Consider the following 19,869-nt stretch of genomic DNA (forward strand, 5'->3'; position numbering starts at 1 on the left):
GGCTGAAGATAAAAGTGTTAAGGGTCAGGGGCCTAGGAGTATGTTAGGAATCAGGATCCATTATACTACCTAAACTTTGCATTGTTTCTCCTTCTTCCCACCTCCTTACCCCAAAAATGGTCAGGGTCTCACCAATGGCTGTGCAGAAGCCAGGGGTGGAGCTGAGAGGGATGGGGAGGGAAAAGCTGGTCCTAGTTGTATGTAGGCAGGACTCCTGGTGCCAGGCGTGAGTAATATGGGACACAGAGGCGGTACATCCAGGGCGCCGCTGGTACTCAGGCTGCACATACTCCTCGGTCTGTAAGCTTACGGAAAACTGGGAACAAGGGAAGAAGTGTGTGCTAACAGGCATTCTTACCAGTAGGTAAGATGGCAGCCAGACCTCTAGTTGTTCTCCCACTAAAGTGACCATGGGTGACCCTACCATCCATTTCCACATACCCACACTCTTAATGCAGGTCCTTCTCCTACTTCCACCCTAGCACTACAGGCCCAGTGCCCCAAAGGTCCCTCCCCACTCTTACCTGCAAACAAGCTACAGTTCCTTCCCCTAAGTTCAAGGTTCCCACCACGTCCTCGCCGAGTCTGTATACTGATTTGAAGATGCCAAATGTCCCAACTTTCCCTTGGCCATCACTGATATTGTACAAATCTGGGGAGAATGGGAAACTGTAAGCTTGGAGCCCACACTGGGGAATGTCTTGGACTTGGAACCAGGGGCCAAAAAGTGGGGCTTTTCTCTATAATCTGAAATGAGGTATTAATAGATCCTCACATTTATGTGACAATTAGAAGACTCTGTCTCTAATACAGGAATAGTATGAGAGGAGGAATAGGGTGGGACAATTCTGAAAGAATTCTCACGGAGGCTGCGGCAAGATGTGGCAGCCATGAGGCGTTCCCCAGCCAGCTCTGAGAGCCATGAATCCTTCTTCCCACCTTCATCCCCCTCCAGGAATGGACTAGATGGGGCTACAGCCTCATCCTGGGGAAACCGGACATCTTGAAGGCCTAGAAAGAGAACAAGTGGAGGGGTAATGCTGGGAGGGAACAGAGGTAAGAGTAGAGATTAGGGTCTTAGACTGCAACCTGAGAGGGATAAAGGTAAGGGAAACCATGGATTAGGCACACATCTCAATCTAGTCTCCAAAACCATTTCTCCCCAACTCCCTAGCACCTTCACCAAGACCAGGAAATGCTCCTTCAGCCCCTCTCACAAGACCCCTAAAGCTGCTCCTGTTTTGGTGAGGTTTTTCCCCAGCCCTTCCCTCCAGGACCCCTAACTTACCAGTCAACACAAGAACCCTCAAAGGGACCCTGAGTAAAGTGATGGGAGAGTTGACACGCTGGCAGCCAATGGTCAGTTTGTAGACGTACTTGACTAACTGACCCCGAAAGGAGGGTGGTCCCTCTATGGGCAGCACTTCACTGTAGGAGTCTGGTTGAGAAGTAGTAGTCAGGGCAGCCTGAGGCAGCCAGAGGAGTCCTCCCTCCAGGAGACTTAGAAGGCAATCCAGGGGCAGGGGACAGTCACTCACATGATTTAGACTCTCCAGGGTCTAGCTTCAGGTCACAAAATAGGATTTTTGGTGGAGTGGAAAGGATACACTGTCCCCTCTCACCTAAAAGAGATAAATACTGCAATTTAAGGACCCTGTATCCTGTACTAGATAACGCTAGCATAGGCAGTGGGAGCAGTGAAGGGCTGGTACATAAGGGTAGCACAGACTAAGCAACCTCTCTTTCCCTGTTGTGAGCCAGGAATACAATCTTATACCCCCAAAGTAGTAATTACATTTTCCCACTTCCCCAGTGTGTCAGGGAATTTAATGACCCAAAATTTCACCCATGGTTGACAATGACTCCATTCCCCTCCAAAAGCAAATGCTCCACCTCTAACCTCGGTGTGGCAGAAAAACAGTCTGGCTCTCGGGCTGGACTTCTGGCTGACTAGAATCAGGAGGAGGCAGTGCTACTCGACTCTCACTGGCATAGAACTGGCAGTGAATTTGGGCACTGGCCCAGGCCAGAGCCTCACTATGGGAAGAGAAAAAGGAGTTATCAGAGAGTAGTGCCTGGCATCACAAATGTTCCCTCCAACTACCTACAACACTGTCTGAGGAGACCAACAAGGTGAGGTGGCCAACCAAAGGATCGGGAAAATCCAAAACCCCAAGGAGAAACCATTAAACAAAGAAATATACTACAGGTATAAATGGGGAATGTGGGAGGGAGGGGGAGAGGAGAGAGCTATGTCATCCACATCTGTTAAACAGGCGCCTCCTAAAATGAGAGCACAATGAGCGAAAAGATGTTGGTGCAGCAACAGACAATCCATGCTCTGGCCTGGCACTATAGATACCAGGTTCCCTCCTAAAAGGGCCACCTTCATCATTCAGTACCACCATTCCCACCTGGATGCAGAAGTGGCTGTGGGGGGCAGGGGGTTGGTGACAGTCACCACACATTCCAGTGCCTCCCCCGCCATAAACACAGGGCCCCGGCTCAGCTCTGCTACCACTTCAATCATGGCAGCCCGGAAATCAGATCTAGAGGGAAACAAAGGGGGTTGGAAGTCAAAATCATGGCCTGAACTTGGGGAAAGGGCAAGCTTACGGGAGGTGCGGTGGCAGCGGCCGTCAATGCTGCCTAGGGCAGGGCGTCGCTCTAGGACGGCAACACCTGACACTCTCAGCCCCGGTGATTCCCCTACCCGCACACGACCCCCAGGCCGGCCTCCAACCTCCTTCCCCCAAAGCTCCACGTGCCAGCCCTAGGCACAGCCACCCGTGTCCTCTAGCCCCGACACCTCGCTCGGACGAAACCCGGGCTCTCTGCACACCGAGGTCCTCACCTGCCCGCCCCTCTCCAACACAGCGAGGTGCGCGGCGGCAGCGGCGTCGACGGCGCGGTGGAGGCGGGACTTCCCTTCAGCCCCCAACCCTGAGCCCCTTCCGACAGGAAGCGCCCGGCTGGCCGGACCGGAAGGGGCTCGGCTGGTCCGGTGTCTTAGGTCACCTTCCCACTGGCCGGGCGTTGGGCGCGGACGCTGCCTGACACACCGACCGGCGGGACCCGGCACCCAACCCTGGAGGGCCTGGCGCGCAGGGACGAGGCCGAGGTCACTGCGGCCACTGGCCCGGCCCGCCGGCCTTCCGCGAGCTCCCCTACGTTCCCGGGGGCGGTGCCCTTCTGGCTGGTCCCGGGACTCCTCCCCTCTCTGCCGGCCTAGCCGCCCTTTGGCCGGGCGCGCTAATCCCTGAGGCCCAATGACAACGAGGCCCGACCCTTCCCGCCCAGGACCCAGAGAGGCAAAGGAGGGAGAAGCCAGACAGCTTTATTGGTGCCGCCGCCGCCGCAGCAGCAGCAAAGAGAGCTCCCCGGCTCCACAGAGACACCAGCTCACCTCCGCTTTCCTCAGCGCCCGACCCTCCAGGACACCACATAACCACTACCGGCGTCCGCATCTGGACTTGGCTGGCGAGATACTTTGTACCACAGGGCGCGGGACCCGGGGCCATCGAGGTCGTGGGGACCCAGGATATAGGGAACATGGAAACCGGCATTCCAGCCTCGGAGCACACCAGCTGCTCCAGAGAGGATCCGCAGGATTGTTCTGAAGATGCCGGAGACGCTGAGGATGTGCGGGTTGCAGATTGCCCTGAGGACAGGCGACACCAAAATGAGCCGGGATACTGTAACCAGGAGGACTCTGAACAGCTAATGGCTTCCTATGAGGGTAAAGCTAGGGGCTACCAGGTGCCCCACTTTGGCTGGCGCATCTGCCTGGCTCATGAGTTTGCTGAGAAGAGGAAACCCTTTCATGCCAACAACATCTCCCTAAGCTACATGTTAAAGCATTTGGGCATGGGCTTGAGGTGAGTGTCCCTATTGCCGAGATAACCTTTAGCTTTACTTTGTTCCAGAACAAGACTTCCAGCAGAGGTGGGATTGGGTGAGAAAGCAGATAGGCTTCTCCCAGTCAGGTGCTCTCTATCTAGGCCCATGGTTTTGGAGGGACTAGGTTACATCTCTGCAACCCTTTTACTGCAAGCATCCTGTCTTTTCAGTAGAAAAGAGTGGGAACATCTGGACCTGCTGTCAGCCTTTTCCACTTAGGCTTCCTTTCACATACTCCCTCTTTTCCAAAGACTTCCCTTTGGGATTAGCTGTACTTTGTGACAAGGTAAGAAAGGGTAGTCTGGCTGCTGTGGTGCTGATGTAATGTCATTTTATTTGGGAGATGGAGGTTCTCAACCCCACATTCCCCTGAGCTTCTGGGGCATTCTCTATACCTCAATCATGCACATCACGTTACAGTCCGAACATCCATCTGCCTCCTTCCTTAAGCTTTAGCCTACTGCTGTCTACACTGAGAGGGGGTGGAGGGGTGCTGTTAACCCTTTTCCTGGATAAACAGTCCTGATAGAAAAGGCAAAGACTACTGACCAGAGGAGCACCACCACAGGTGTCCCCCAGAGCTCCTGTAAGTCTTCCAGAGCCTCCCCCATCCAAATGTTGGCAGACAACCCGCAGAACTTGTCTTGGGCTATAGAGCCCCTTAGCATCCCTCTAGCTCCCCACTGAAATAAAAAGACTAATGATGAGGAAACAGACTTGTTAACAAGAACAGGTGGATGTGAGCACAGAAAGCATCACCCTGAGGTCATCCTGAGTCAGTACACACAGTAAACACAGAACTAGGGAGGGAGGCTTAAAGGTTGGGAAACCTGGCCCTGACAGCCCCATAGTAGGGGAACCTACACTTCCCCTGTATTTCAGTGCTATGGGGATGGGAAAGCCATTTACCTAACTTCAGCTCAAGGCAGTGAGAAGGGCCTGGTGCTACTTGAATATCTAGTGCCTTTGCTAGTTCCTGTGGGTGGCCTGTACCAGAAAAGAATCATCCCTCCAGGCTGCTTCTTCAGCTGACCCAGTCCAAACTTGACCCCAAAGCCTTTGGGTCAAAATAGGATCTAGGGCTAAGATACCAAGAGAAACACAGTGGGATACATGTGATGGAGAAAATGAGGTCAAGAAAAGGTGGGCATTCAAGCCTCCCTCGGTCCCTGAGTATGAGCTGAATCATAGAGGCCTGAAATTGTATTCAGCCCCCAGGACTTTGACTTCCCATACCAGGATAGGGTGGGGGTCAGTGACACAGGGCTTTTGGAATGGGATGATACCTTGCATTGAGAAAGGAGCAGTGGTGAGACAAAGAAGCCTTCTGAATGATAGTTCTGAGTGGGAGCAGAAATTATGGAGAAAACCGAATAGGCCAGTAATGGCCAACTGCTAAATTAAGGTAATGAGAGAGAGAGAGACCCTAAGAGGGAGATGAACTGGGGCACTCCAAGAGAGTGCCAGCAAAACAGAGATCTCTGAGCTTCAGTGTAGTAAGAACTCAATTTCAATTGCTCCCTCTTCCACTGAGAGTCCATTCATTCATTAATATTGAATGCTCTTTTGTTCTGCTTGTCTTCATATCTTGCATTTCTTCTCCCTCACAGCCCTAATCAGTGCTACATCTTCCCTCCCTTTACCAATCCTTTCAGACCTCTAATTTCAAAGTCCAATTTTCTCTGCACCAAAAGGGAGGATCTTCTGCCTCTCCATCATCTATCTCATCCTTTGCTTTCTGTCCCTCTCTCCGACTCCCAGAATATGCCCTCCCTATTCTTTAATCACATTTCTCCTCCCAAGCGCCATTGTTTATACATATTTTTTTTTGTAAATTCAATTAATATTTATTGACTGTAGACCATGTACTCTGCCCTGTACTTAGAGCTGTGGGTAATACCCAGCCAGTCTATGTCACTGCCCCTTTTCTCAGGGAACTTAAAGATATTTCAGACTCAGTCACATGGAAAACATTAAAATAAGTCAGTGTCTGATTAGGAGTTGAGATAGTTTGTATATAAGTAGTTATTCTGGGCAGAGGTATTCTACTTTATGGCTTTCCTATCCATTATGTCTTTTGATCCTTTCCATGATTCCACAAGGTAGGTAGGGCAGGAGGTACCCCATTTTGTAGATGAGGAAACTGAGGCCCAGAAGGGTTACTTATTCAACTACATGTTTAGAAGTGATGAACAACAGGTATAAAATGACTGGGTAGAGAGGAGAGTGGAAGTGGGAGTAGGTCTGGCAGGGTAGGGATTGCTTAGTGACAACCCACCTTAAATGGAAATTTGTAGGAAATAAGATTAGAAAGTAGGCAGGGGTAAATGCCAGAGTCTTGAATCCAAAACTGATTCATTTGCCTATTGGATATATCCCCAGGAATTTCTGGAAAAGGCTATGACAAGACCAGGAAAATGCTGGGAATTTCAGAAGGCTTTACATTTTTACCTTTTATAATCAGGAATTAAATAAGCATTTTAAAAAGAAGAAAATTGGCCCCAGCAATCTGTACCTCTTAGGGGATGGGGCTGGTGTATGGGCCAGGAAACCATAACTGGCCCTTTCAATACCTCAGATAAGAGCTCCTGAAGTTTAAACAAAAGCCGTGGTGATGGAATTAGGGAGGTGAGGGAAGATCTGAAAGCTCCTTCTGAGGAGGATAGAGTCCTGCACTGTGAACTGAGGTATCTGGGAAGATGAAGGGACCTTGAACTGTAGAGAAGTCAAGAAGAGGAGAAGTTTGGAAGAGACGGTGATGGGGTCCTCAGGCCATTTAATTGGAGGTAGCAGCTGGGTGTCCAGAGAGAGGGAGGTGACTGCTGCCTGTAAGGCACTACCCACCCACCCCCTCCCCTCACACTGCCTTTTGCTCTTCAGGTACTTACAGTGGTGGTACCGGAAGACTCATATGGAGAAGAAAGTACCATTCATCGACATGTTCAATTGTGTACCCCTGAGACAGATATACGGTGAGCCTCACCCCAGCTCTGCCCTGTTCAGAGAGGGCCCAGCATCTAGGTCTGTCCCAGTTAGGGAAAGAGTCTTCCCATTATGCAAGCTGCATTGCCCCATCTCCTAGGTTTTTAGAGAAACCTATCCTTATAGTCCAGAAAGTAAGAAATGAGCTTTTTATCCCCTCTCCTTATCCCCTACTAAGCATTCTGATTTCTCTATCTAGGTTGCCCCTTGGGTGGCATCGGGGGAGGCACTATCACCCGTGGCTGGAGAGGCCAGTTCTGTCGTTGGCAGCTCAATCCTGGAATGTACCAGCACCAGACCGTCATCGCTGACCAAGTAAGAGCCAGGAGTTGAAGGAGAGGCCCACGACACTACCTCCTCAGGCCAAGAAGGGCCTCTTGCTAGTGTAGGACGCAACAATTAAAAGTATACATGATTCAGTCCAATACGTACTTTCAGTATGTTTTCCGTTTGCCCAGTCCTGTGTTGGGAGGTACTATAGGAATAAGACCTTCAGAACACACATTCCTTGGAAGAGTAAACAGTCCTGGTATCCCTATGCTCTTCTTTTTCGATTCACTGCCTCTTACCTACCTACTTCACTGCCCAAACCCATTAGCTGAGAGAGAATTCCCAAATCATTAACCTGGTTGAGAGAACATTTTGAAGGGGTCATAAGGGAAAATAAAACCAAAAGTTCTAGAAACAAATAGAAAAAAAAGATGCCTTAGAGTATCTACTACTCATACTGATTTGCCAACCTTGAGCCAAAGGTCAGTTCTTCTGCTAGTGATCACTCCTCTGAAGTCTCTGGCTTACGGCCTGGAAGCCCATCCACTCCCAGCCTTAGATCTCTAGTTTTCTTCCCTTTTCCAAAGCCTCATTTTACCCTCTGCTTCCTCATCACACATCTAGGCCTTAAATTGCCAGAAGCATGTATCCTATCTTTCATCATATCTTTCTAGTAACCTCCCATTTTGAGTTGTCCAAGTTCCTGTTACCCTCTGAGGCATGCCTCCAGCTTTCAGCTCATCTTCAAAGGAGAAATGACTGGCAGGTCTTCAGTCCAATTAATGATTGTATCCTTCCCAATTTAGGCTTACCAGCCCTGCCCAATGCCCCAAGCTTCCTCTCTGGCTAATCCCTTAGGTATCCTGAGGGGAATGACTTCCAGAATTGTGACTCTACAGTTAAAGTAATAATGGTAGCTAGCATTTATTATAGGCTTAACATATGTAAGTACTTTTGTATAATATTTACTTTCAAAATAAAAACAGTCTTAAAAGGCTACTACCATTATTATGCCCATTTTACAGATGAGGAAACTAAGATCCAGAGAGGTTTAGTAACATACCCAAGGTCACATAGTAAATGGAAAGGTTGAGCTTCAGAACCAGTTCTTTCTGTGGTTAAGAGCCTGTGTTCCTAATCATCCACTATTTCAACAGCATAAAACATTATATATATATATAAACATTGCATATATATATAACATCAGGCATAGTTTGAACCAAGGGAAGAGATATTAATCTCTCTTAGCTCCTACCCTCCAAGAGCTTAAATTCTTATTGGGAAATAAGACTTAAAGAAAATGGAGACTGACACAATATCAGTGCCAAAATGAGAGGGGTGGATCATGTACTGAGAGAAAAAGGACACTGCGGCATACTTTGCTCATTCTCTGCACTTACATACCAACTCTGTCTGATTTTGGGGTAGAGTCATAGGTGGAGAGGGGCACATCAATGAACTAGAAAGAATTCATACCCTCAAAGAACCCGCACAGCAGTGGGTGAGACAAAATGGTAAATAAATACATTATAACATAATACACTGACTGCTAGGATAAATGGGGTATGGGGACATTTAGGACAATAACTCACTCCTTGAGGAGGAAGAGGAGGAGGTAACAGCTGTCCTAGCTTGAAAAATGAGTTTTACCAGATGGAGAATGAGCCTGAGCAAAGGCCTGGAGGAGGAAAAGTAGTGTGCCCAAGGAACAGTGAGTATTTAATATGGCCAGAATATAGGTGTATGAACAGATAATGAGTGTGATGGCAGGGAGAAGTCAGATCAAGAAGGGCCTTGAAATTCAAGTAGACAGGTTAAACGTTAGTGTAGGGACCACGATCCAGAGAGGTTTAGTTCATTGGGACATTATAAGCAGGGACTAACATATTTTGATTTATATGTAGGAAAGATTACTGATATTTAGAGGAGAAGGAACAGAAAGTGAAAGCAGAAGTGGTGAAGGCCTGGATTAGGGCACTAAAAACATAGTAATGGAAAAAGGAGAGGAAGCCTGGGAAATAGATGGAGTGGGAGGCAGCAGGACTTGGTGTGACTCCCTGAGCTTGGAAGAAAGGCCTGGGAGATCACTGAAGCTGGTGGTGCAATTTGCAGTCTTTGGAAGTGGAGGAGCTACTCTGAGGGGAAGTCCAGTTTGAGGTGCCTGTGGGTTATCCTATTCCAGCCTATCTGCCCTCTTGATTTAGTTCACAGTGTGCTTGCGTCGGGAAGGGCAGACTGTGTACCAGCAAGTCCTGTCTCTGGAGCGGCCAAGTGTCCTGCGCAGTTGGAACTGGGGCCTGTGTGGGTACTTTGCTTTCTACCATGCCCTTTATCCCCGAGCCTGGACTGTCTATCAACTCCCTGGCCAGAGTGTCATCCTCACCTGCCGCCAGATCACACCCATCTTGCCCCATGACTACCAGGTGAGGCTCCCTCTCTGTGTTCCCTCCATTGTCCTCCCTAATCCGGGTTCTGCCTCTACTGGAAATTCCATAACCTATGAATGGGAGGGGGTTGGAGCCATGAACATCACATTGGATTCCCAGGCCCACTGCCCCATTGGTTCTGGTCTTCATTTCCTGGTAGGTATCCTGCTTGGGAATATGTAGAGGTGGAAGTGGGAGACAGAAGAGACTATATTGGGGAATATTTGAGTCAGTCCCACTGTACCCAAGGATAATTTTGGAGAGCAGGAGCAGGATGGACTGTGCTGGGGACCACCTGAATCCGGATTTTGCCCCCAGGACAGCAGCCTGCCTGTAGGAGTCTTTGTGTGGGATGTGGAAAACAAAGGGGACGAAGCCCTGGAAGTATCCATCATGTTCTCCATGCGGAATGGACTGGGGGGTGGGGATGATGCCCCAGGCGGTTTGTGGAATGAGCCCTTCTGTCTGGAGCGTGATGGGGAGACTGTGCAGGGGCTGCTGCTGCATCATCCAACCCACCCAAACCCCTACACAATGGCGGTGGCTGCACGACTCACGGTAATGGAGGGGCGTGCCCTGTCCCTTAGCCTCTGAGCCCCTATCCTCACCCTGGCCCCTGAAACCCCCCTCCACCCTACCATGGTCTCTTGATTTCCTCACCTCCTAAGTCCCACAATCACCACAGTCCTTGAATTAGAACTTGGAAGGAGTATATAACAGGTACTGGAAAGTTAGTCAGAATCCAACATACCTGTGGAGTTCCTCCTCACAGTGTCTTTGGCCTTTAACAGGCAGATACAACGGTAACCCACATCACAGCCTTTGACCCTGATGGCACTGGGCAGCAGGTGTGGCAGGATCTGCTTCAGGATGGACAGCTGGACTCCCCTGCTGGTGATGGGGGGGTCTGATAGGGAGGTGGTGGGAAGAGAGGTTGTCCTTCTCTTGGGAACTGGGTGGAATGTAATGAACAGGCCTTGTCTCCACATTAGGGCTCCGTAGCCCTGGGGCTGAAGGGTGCTGTCCTGATTTCTCTTGTTCTTCTCTCAGGCCGAAGTACCCCCTCACAGAAAGGAGCAGGTATTGCTGGGGCTGTGTGTGTTACGGGCAAGCTTCCACCTCGAGGCCAGTGCCGCCTGGAATTCTCACTGGCTTGGGACATGCCCAGGATCATGTTTGGAGCCAAGGGTCAGACCCACTACAGGTGATGGGACTGAGAAAGTACAGGGATCCAAGGGGCTGGAGCCTTGCCTGGGACCCATATTCTCATCCCTCCCCTTTTTTCCCACCCCAGGCGGTACACAAGATTCTTTGGGAAAGATGGTGTTGCAGCACCTGCCCTTAGCCATTATGCACTGTGCCGGTATGCAGACTGGGAAGAAAGGATCTCAGCCTGGCAGAGCCCAGTACTGGAGGACAGGTACCAGTGGGGCCCATCTCTGTGGCCACCTTGCCTTTCTTCCAGGTATCCACTCCAATTGAAATTCCTTGATTTACTCTCCACCCACCAAAGTCAGCAGAATTGTGATGAGATTTGCTTGGTGTCTCTACTCTCCACTGAACCCCAGAATCTTTCCTTTCTTGGGGCATCCACACTCATTAGACCATTTCCTTCTCCTAACTCCCCAGATCCTTGCCTGCTTGGTACAAATCTGCACTGTTCAATGAACTGTACTTCCTGGCTGATGGAGGCACCGTATGGCTGGAAGTTCCTGAGGACTCCATATCCGAGAAGCTGGTGGGAAGCATGAGTCAGCTCTGTTCCATCTTTCGGGAATATGGTCGATTTGGCTACCTTGAGGGTATGGGCTACCAGTGGGCTACAGTACGGCAGGCCATACCCTCAAGGCCAGTGAGTGTCCTATAACAAGGCAGGATGATGGCAGAGTACTGATTGGGATGGGAGGGTAAGTGGCACGTGAGGACAGCTGACAGTGCCCCACATCCAATTCTAGAGAACAAGTTAGAATGGGGGCTATGAAGCAGAAGCGGAATTCTAGTGATAGTATGTCTCCCTCATTTCCACAGGCCAGGAGTATCGCATGTACAACACATATGATGTCCACTTCTATGCTTCCTTCGCCCTCGTCATGCTTTGGCCCAAGCTTGAGCTCAGCCTGCAGTATGACATGGGTGAGGGTCCCTCTTATGCCTCTTCAACTCCCTTGTTCCCCACACCCCTAAACTGTTGTGGCCACTCAGATTCTTTTCCATCCCCTTCTCCCTAATACGTATCTGCGCCCTGCTTACTGGTTCCCTTCTAGGGCCACACACACAATTTTGGGTCCCACCCCAAGTTTGCCTATTCCTGCCAACTTGGGGTAGTACACTCCAAGTATATGTGTGCCTCCCCAGCTCTGGCCACTCTCAGGGAGGACCTGACACGGCGTCGGTACCTGATGAGTGGGGTGATGGCATCTGTTAAAAGGAGAAACGTTATCCCCCATGATATTGGGGACCCAGGTAAAAAGCCCTCTACTTCAAGGTCATCTTCCCTCCCTCAACTTTTACACCCTGTATCCTACTCACCAGTGCCAATTAACCATGTACCCTCCCCTCCCCCAGATGATGAGCCGTGGCTCCGGGTCAATGCATATGTGATCCACGACACCGCTGACTGGAAGGATCTGAACCTGAAGTTTACACTGCAGGTGTATCGGGATTATTATCTGACGGGTGACCAGGACTTCCTGAAGGACATGTGGCCTATTTGTCTGGTAAGGGATACATGTACAGTGGCCAGTGTGCCAGAGTCATGACTGGCTTCTGGGGAAAGCCTAGCTGACATTATCTTTCTTTAGTATCTAGGTCCTCAATATCTGTGTCCCTTCCCTAGGCTGTGATGGAGTCTGAAATGAAGTTTGACAAAGACCATGATGGACTTATTGAGAATGGAGGCTATGCAGACCAGACCTATGATGCATGGGTTGCCACAGGACCCAGGTTAGGAGATAGGGGGTTCCAGGAAATCTGAGATGAGGAACTGGGCACCAGGGGATGGTGAGGCTCAGGAAAGGGTACTTTATTTCCTGTTTTATTGCAAGAGAGTGGCTGGAGCTGCCAGTCTGACTCCCAAACCCATATTCCTGATCAGTGCTTACTGTGGAGGGCTGTGGCTGGCAGCTGTGGCTGTGATGGTCCAGATGGCTGCTCTGTGTGGGGCACAGGACATCCAAGATAAGTTTTCTTCCATCCTCAGCCGAGGCCAAGAGGCCTATGAGAGGCTGCTGTGGAATGGTGAGTTGGGGGAGGGTGGCTGGAAGGTCCTAAAGTATCTTAAGGCAGCTCTGGGGATACAGGGAGCCTTACTTTGCTCTTCCTCTACCCCAGGCCGCTATTACAACTATGATAGCAGCTCCCAGCCTCAGTCTCGTAGTGTCATGTCTGATCAGTGTGCTGGCCAGTGGTTCCTGAAGGCCTGTGGCCTAGGAGAAGGAGACACTGAGGTGAGAGGGACTAGAAAGAGGAGCCAGAGAGAAATGAGGAGTCTCCCTGGAGGTGTGAAGCAAGTATAAGGGACCATGTTTCTGTGCTGCCCCTCCAGGTATTTCCTACCCCTCATGTGGTCCGTGCTCTCCAAACCATCTTCGAGCTCAATGTCCAGGCCTTTGCTGGAGGGGCCATGGGGGCTGTGAATGGGATGCAGCCCCATGGTGTCCCTGACAGATCCAGTATCCAGTCTGATGAAGTCTGGGTAGGTGTGGTCTACGGGCTGGCAGCCACCATGATCCAGGAGGTAATGCATTCCCCTCCCCACCTCCCTACCATTGGCACCTTAGTCAGCAAACTTCCTCAGCTAACAAACTTCTTCAAGGCCTAACCAATGGCATCTTATCCTTAAAGCCTCCCCCTTTCCCCAGGCATGCATCCCAATTCCTATCTCCCTCAGTCTTCTGCTTGGGTCAGGTTTATCTTCCCTACCAGCTGGGAGCTCCCTGATGGCAGAGAGCCTATAGTCTCCATTTGTCCAACTGAAGTGGCTGTTCTGTGGATACCAATATATGACTGCCTGTTCAGGGGTTACCAATATATAACTGCTATCTCTCCTCACAGGGGCTGACTTGGGAGGGCTTCCAGACAGCTGAAGGCTGCTACCGCACCGTGTGGGAGCGCCTGGGTCTGGCCTTTCAAACCCCCGAGGCTTACTGCCAGCACCAGGTGTTCCGCTCGCTGGCCTACATGCGGCCACTTAGCATTTGGGCCATGCAGCTGGCCCTTCAGCAACAGCAACAGCATAAAAAGGCCTCTAAGCCAATAGCTGAACAGAGCACAGGGCCTAAATTTGGACCAAAGGAAGTCACAACAAACCTGAGCCCAGAGTGAGCCCTCTGAACTATGGGAGGAAGACAATAACAGCCCAGCCTCCAGCCTGGCCTTTTCTCCCTCCCCCAAAATCTCCTGCAGCCCTGAGCCACCAGGACAATCATGCCTCCTCCCTTTCCCTTACCCAGCTATGCCAGTAATGAGGGGTTGGGGTGATCCAGGCATCAAAATTACATATTTATTTATTTCCTCACCACTTTCTCCTACTGCATGAAATATTCAAGGAGGCCAGTTGATTCCCCCAGGCCCATTCATGGGGCAAGAGAAACACCAAGATACTAATAAAGGACCCAAAAAGCCAGTAAGTCTGGTGTATTTGAGCCCCCAGGCAGTTCTCTCCCATTCTTTTTTATTTGGATATAAACTGGGAGCCCAGGCTCCTGCTGAGCACCCTCCCCTCCATTCTCCATCTAGCCTGAGTATCTGCCCTGCAAGATCACAGATGAGGGGCTCTGGGTAAGAAGCCATCTCCTTTCTTTTGTGAGATTTACCTGCAGAAGGATGGGACTTGGGCAGAGGGGCTTTGAGAAGGAGTCAAGGATTGGCATCCTCAGGGGAGTCTCTGCACCAGAAGCCTGAAGTATGTGATATAGCAGACAGGAAGAGTTGCCAGGGGCCTGGAACACGTGGTCTGAGCTATCCAGCAACTGGTTTGTGCTGTCCTTTGGTACCTCTGACCGCAGGACAGGCCATTCCCACTGGTGAGGCTCCTCACTGGGGAGAGCACGAAGCTGGCGGGACAACACTGAGGAGACAAAGAAGGTCTTCAGAGGTGGGCCCAAGCCCTTTTCCCCAGCCTGTACCTTAATGGTATCCTCAAGCCTCTCACCTCCATGTTCAGCTGGAAGGCTCCCCCGTGTGTCAGAAGAGTACATAGCAGGCACGAGGAGGAGGCAGAAGGAAAAGAGGAGGACCTGGAGCACAAAGAAATGAAGACAGGTTCTAGACTGCACCCTGCTCCCATTTCCCGGAAAAGGACCTCCTTCCGTCATCATCCTCACCAGGACACAGGTGCTGCTGCTGCTGCTTTTGTTTGATATCTGAATCATGATGGCCTGGAGTTTCCTCAGCTGATCCAGAAGGGACCTGAAGAAAACAGGGACAGTGAGCAACCCCTGGCCTGGCTGTTAAGGCCACTCCCTCCATCTATGCACTGGATCCTTTATCTTTTCTTCCTATTTTTACCAATAACTTCTTCCTTTCTGCCAACAAAATGTCTCAAGTTCCTCATTAAAACAAACAAACAAAAAAAACCTCTCTGCCTTGCTCTGACTTATACTCCTTTGCAAATACCTATAGTGTTTTTTTTTAATGCCCTATCAACTAGGCAGATCATATTCACCAGGCATTCCCTGCACTCTACCTTCTGGTCCCAACTCTACCATTTTACGGTTCCAATCAAACCGGACTATGTTTTATTCTCTCTGCCTAGAATGCTTTCACTACTCCCAGAATACTACTCCCTATTAAATGCCATCTGCCCCATGAGGTCTTTCTTGCTTTCCTCCTTTCTCTTACTTGGTACTTATTTATCCTTAGTTACTCTGAATTTATTTCCCCATTACTGCAAGCTTCTTGGAATCAGAGCCAAGAGAAGTCCAAGTACCAGCCTCACATGTGGGAGCTGCCCAGTGAGAAATCAAGTGTGGCGCAGGGGAAAGACAGCATTAAATGGGAAGGAGAGGAGGGACTGATACTGGAGGGTTGCTTACAGATTCTGTTCCTCCAAGAGCTGTACTTTGTTCTTTAGCTCCAGATTCTGGGCTGTGCATTTCAGCACCCTAGGGGAATAAGACAAGCATATGGCCTGTATCTTCCCTTCAAAAGCCAACTATCTCTCCTCCCCCAACTCCTCTCAGAGTCCCTTTCCCCTTCATACCTGCTTTCTAGACCCCCCACGTACATCTTCTTCTTTCTACGACTCTCTTGAGCAGACTTTTTGTTTCGAATCTTCCTCCGCACTCGTTTCAGAGCTTGTTCCTCCACCTGGGAGAAGAGAGGAAAGGAACATCAGAGAAACATGGAACCATAGAGTTAGAGAGTAAATGAGTTCAATCTTCTTCCCAATGTAGGAAACCTTTTCCAAAGTGTCCCTGACCAACAAGCACTAGACTTCTGTCTGAATGCTTCCAAGTGTCAGATGTTAATACTCCCACAAACCCAGATCAAGTTTAAAATCTTTCTTATCCTGAGCCAACATCTGCCTCCTAATTTCTATCCATTGGGCTTTAGTGTCTGATATCTGGGACCATGTAGAATAAACCATGTTTAGCTATTTGGCACTTGACATTTCTTCACAATCTTCCTCAGAGTTAAAAACAAAAGTAAAACTTGCTCAAAATGTGTAATTCTTCATCATCCTGCTCTCCTCAGGGTGGACTCCATCCTGTTAATAACTGTCAATGATCTGGGTTCCAAACGGGACACTAAGAAATGCTTTCACTAATTAAGGAGAGCAACACCCCTATCAATAGAGTCTCCAGATCCCATTCATTTTTCAGTAGCCACTTCATGTTAATGACTCATCTTGTACTTTTTTAAGAAGTTAAAATTCCCTTAATCTTTCTGTCAATGAACATTGATTTTATCACTGTATCACAGTGTTGTGCTTGTGAAATTATCACTCATTGCCTGTAACTTAAAAATCAAGAATTTACATTTATTTTCGTTAAACTGTTGAGTTCAGCCTTGTCAAATTCTAAAGCTCAATTCTACCATTCAGCAAGAGGTGGATTACCATAAAGCCATAGATATCTAAGTTTCAGGGCCCCTCACTTGGCACAGTCTTTGCTGAGACCTTATACTAATGTTGCACTGATAATTTTGAATTTTTTTCTTAAAAAGAACATCAAAATTTGTATAAGCTTCAGACCCCACAAAATCAGCATCTGCTTTTATTTCTAGCATATTAACTACATGCCCCAGCTTCCTGCAAGCAACAAATTTGCTAAATTTCTTACCTCAGTTCCTTTACAAGTTACTGATAATACAATTAACAGGATTGACCTGCTTGGCACTCATACAGTGTCCCCTCCCCACAAGCCTTTGCTCCCTATAGGACTCTTACCTTAGTGAGAGGAAGAGTCCCAGGCAGAGTAAACCCCTCCTTCTCCAATAGCCTCTTCTCCTCATCGGTCAGTATCAGACTACCAATCTCCTGGGGTTATGGGGTGGTGGGCAGCAGAGTTGCATGAAGATGTCAGAAAATGGGGAATCCTGCCCCCCCCATACAATTTGGGATTAATCCTCCCATAAGTCAAGTACCTGCTCTGCCTGCTCCTCCACCTGCAATGGAGTCATCTGGGGCCCCTTCTTTCCACAGCTCCCACTATCTGCAAACAAGAAAGTAAGAATAGCCAGGTCCATGAGCCCTCTCCTCTCTCAAATTTCATTTATTTCAGACTCACCGAGATCTACAGAGCTATATTCCTGTGGGAGGGAGTAGGTGTGATCATGGTAAACGGGACAGAGGTTGGAGAAGCTGAGAACGTTCAACGATGGTGGGGGGCTCAGCAGGGAGGTCAGGAAATCCTCCACCTCCCATTCGCTCAGTACCTGCACAGGGTTCAAATTAATGGGCTGTGACTGATTACTAAATCTCTGCTTCACGAATGCCCCCCTCCCCCTCCGGCCCGCGCCTCCCCGACACAGAACTCTCACCCACCTCAGCGAGTGGCAGCTCCCATTCCTCCGGAACCTCCACGGCGGCCTCCTCGGACGCCGCCCCCAAATCTCCGCTTTCCTCTAGCAGGAAGTCCAGCAGGTCCTGGTCACCGGGGCCCAGCGCCAGGTCCATATCGGTTTCCACGGGGGGTTCGACCATCTACCCAGCCCCAAATCCCGTGCCCCAGGAATAACCTCCAGCCCAGTATGCCTCCCCCAAATATCGTAGGGTTTCTTTTCCGCCGGGCTTTCCCCTCTAGAGTCTGACGCGCCTCCCAGAGCCGATTCTCTTCAGCTTCCAACACAACAGAAGTGACGCTTATAGCCCTCATGGCATTCTGGGACATGAAGTTCCTCCCAATGCAGAAGTGGCCTTGGGGCCGCGCCACGTCCCTGGGGCTATGCAAACTAGAGCGGACGTTCCTGCTGGCCACCTCACACCCACGGGGCGGGGATTCTAGGGATCCGGCTCCGCCTTCGCCCAAAACGAGAAAAGGAAGGGTTAGAGACTAAAAGGGAACTTGGGCACGGTTCGGACGTTTTCGTCCGACCGCGCCGCACCCTTGCTTCCTGCCGGGGAGGGGCTGCGCGTCTTCGGCGGGCTGCCGAGCATCGAGAGCTGGCGCCAGAGCAGCTTCCTGCAGTCCCCGCAACCATAGAGCGCGGGCTCAGGGCGCCGCCCGCGGGTGGGGGACTTTCCGGGGACGGAAGTGATCGAGAGAGTGTCTCTCGGCGGGAGGGCGAGGCCGGAGCCCGAGAACGACCGGGAGAAAGAGCGGGGTAGCGGGCCGGCGGGCGGGGCACAGAGCCGGGCAGCGCAGGTAGGCCGGACGGGGCCGAGCGGGAACGGCGGGGTGGGGCCGCGAGGCTGGACCTGGGAGGCGGGCTGGCGCGCGGGCGGGGCCGCTGACTCTTCCTGCGTCTCCTGTTTCGGATCCTCTTGGAGAGGTCAGCTTCCAGTTAGTGAATGTCGCATTGGATTCAGAACTAAGTAGGCTGTTTGCTGGAGCCAAGCCCTTCCTGGGAGCAGTCCTTTTCCTGAGATGGGCTTGGGGGAGGGGGAGGACTTGGTTGGCAGTGAAGCTCGGGGCGCGGATAGGCTTTGGGGTTAGTTGATAGCGGCTATGTGGATAGGAAAGCTTTGGGTGAGTTTGGTATTAAGTGGCATAGGGTTTAGGATTCAAGGTTAGCTTTAGGAGTTAAGACTTAGAGTTATTAATGTGTCAGGTCCGGTTTGTAGGCAAGGTTTAGATTAAGATCATGGTTTTGTTTTTTAGGATGGCTAGCAGACGTCAGAGTTAAGAGTTAAGGGGTCAACAAATGGGAATTAGGTTAGACCTACATTTTAGGGATTAAAGATCGTTGGCGTGGTTAGGTATGAGGAATAAGCAGTGAAGGAGTGGGTCAGGAATCAAGTTACACATGAGCTTTAGGTTTAGGGATCAACATTTAGGGTTAAGGTTGAGGGGGTTCCCAAAGGTAAAAATCAGATCGGTATTATAGATCAGGGATTGGGTTACCATCTCTGCTGTGAAAGAGATGAATGTCAAAGCCAGTACTGGGGATCAAAAATAAATTAGGGTTGGGGTTAATGTTAGGAATTAGGGGCAACTTTACGGTTATGGTTGAGGTCAGGGTAGTTGAACTTGTTCTGGTGAAATTTAAGAAGTTCTTGGTAGGTAGGTGCCCTTGTTTTGGGCAGAGGTCTCATTCCTTTGTAGTCACAGGGAGCTTCTTGGGCTAAATTCAAGCTAGAGTTCTGGGCTTCAGTTGGAAGTGCAGGTGTCTAGGATTCCAGCATCTCTATCCCATCCTCTAAGACCAGGGCTCGTATTGTGGTCATTAAAAGTTGGAGGACTGGAGTTCCTAGACTCTTTTGTTTAAAAGAAGGGAGGTAGAGTGGGGATAGAGGCCCAAGAAATGTATAAAGCCAAATCATAAATGGGGGACTACTAAGGGAGAAGGGATTAGTGACTAAGGGAGAAGCCGGCCAAGGAAACACTGTTGCCCTGGTGAAGAGAATGGCTGAATCCCCCAAAAGTTCACCCCATTGCCTCTCACTGTCCTCTCATTCTCTAAATGTTTTTTAAATCTCTCCAACTGTCATTCCTGGCCCTGCATTTCATTCCCTCACACGAATACTTCCCTTGCCTTTAACCCTCTCTTATTATTCATTTTACTTAAGTTCCCAACCTTAATTCTGCTTCCCTCTCCCCTTCTTAATCCACACATCTGACCTTACTTTACCCTCACCCCAAAACTTGAGCTTTCCCATCATTTTAAAGCACTCTTCTCCCATTCTCAC

The 19,869-nt window shown here is 49.9% G+C and overlaps 4 protein-coding genes across 18 annotated transcripts in view; 2 read left to right on the forward strand and 2 right to left on the reverse strand.

Annotated features, from left to right (window-relative positions):
* RGP1 (RGP1 partner of RAB6A GEF complex) overlaps positions 1-3,160 on the reverse strand; it is a 58,705-nt gene extending 55,545 nt beyond the window's left edge. For 7 of the 8 annotated variants that reach the window (XR_013170337.1, XR_013170332.1, XR_013170334.1 and 4 more), the window contains exons 1-8: positions 2,855-3,158; positions 2,415-2,549; positions 1,901-2,037; positions 1,539-1,622; positions 1,289-1,438; positions 865-1,011; positions 525-652; positions 133-316 (exon numbers count right to left, since the gene is read on the reverse strand). Coding sequence is in view for 1 of the 8 variants with exons in the window: in XM_077147762.1 (XP_077003877.1) it covers positions 133-316; positions 525-652; positions 865-1,011; positions 1,289-1,438; positions 1,539-1,622; positions 1,901-2,037; positions 2,415-2,530 (946 nt within the window). In the remaining 7 variants the exon portion in view is untranslated. Of the gene's footprint in view, positions 1-132; positions 317-524; positions 653-864; positions 1,012-1,288; positions 1,439-1,538; positions 1,623-1,900; positions 2,038-2,414; positions 2,550-2,809 lie in introns of all 8 variants that reach the window. The other variant, XR_013170338.1, reaches the window with a different exon arrangement.
* Positions 3,161-3,289: 129 nt separating this feature from the next.
* Positions 3,290-14,433, forward strand: GBA2 (glucosylceramidase beta 2). The gene is made up of 17 exons (XM_077147751.1): positions 3,290-3,878; positions 6,781-6,872; positions 7,082-7,197; positions 9,357-9,575; positions 9,897-10,136; positions 10,370-10,472; positions 10,629-10,782; positions 10,873-10,998; positions 11,208-11,380; positions 11,607-11,711; positions 11,934-12,041; positions 12,144-12,295; positions 12,415-12,521; positions 12,673-12,815; positions 12,909-13,024; positions 13,123-13,314; positions 13,632-14,433. Exons 1-17 carry the CDS (start codon positions 3,553-3,555, stop codon positions 13,899-13,901), a joined length of 2,742 nt encoding a protein of 913 aa, XP_077003866.1. The 5' UTR covers positions 3,290-3,552; the 3' UTR covers positions 13,902-14,433.
* Positions 14,058-18,166, reverse strand: CREB3 (cAMP responsive element binding protein 3). Of its 7 annotated transcripts, none has more exons than XM_077147759.1 (9): positions 17,566-18,162; positions 17,309-17,480; positions 17,166-17,233; positions 16,969-17,058; positions 15,781-15,887; positions 15,614-15,682; positions 14,903-14,987; positions 14,731-14,815; positions 14,058-14,646 (listed from the first exon to the last, which is right to left on the reverse strand). In XM_077147759.1, the coding sequence occupies exons 1-9, from the start codon at positions 17,722-17,724 to the stop codon at positions 14,312-14,314; spliced, it is 1,170 nt and encodes a 389-aa protein (XP_077003874.1). In that variant the 5' UTR covers positions 17,725-18,162; the 3' UTR covers positions 14,058-14,311. The 7 variants fall into 7 exon arrangements, with proteins under 7 accessions (XP_077003874.1, XP_077003875.1, XP_077003873.1 ...); XM_077147760.1 differs by having other exon boundaries at positions 17,309-17,456; positions 17,566-18,160; XM_077147758.1 differs by having other exon boundaries at positions 14,058-14,815; positions 17,566-18,164.
* Positions 18,045-19,869, forward strand: part of TLN1 (talin 1) — a 33,173-nt gene continuing 31,348 nt past the window's right edge. The window contains exon 1 of one of the 2 annotated variants that reach the window (XM_077147745.1): positions 18,045-18,385. The gene's annotated coding sequence lies outside the window, so the exon portion shown is untranslated. The remainder of the gene's footprint in view (positions 18,386-19,869) is intronic. The other variant, XM_077147746.1, reaches the window with a different exon arrangement.

The sequence above is a fragment of the Tamandua tetradactyla genome, chromosome 2, assembly GCF_023851605.1.
Source record: "Tamandua tetradactyla isolate mTamTet1 chromosome 2, mTamTet1.pri, whole genome shotgun sequence".
In the NCBI taxonomy this organism is placed as follows: Eukaryota; Metazoa; Chordata; class Mammalia; order Pilosa; family Myrmecophagidae; genus Tamandua; species Tamandua tetradactyla.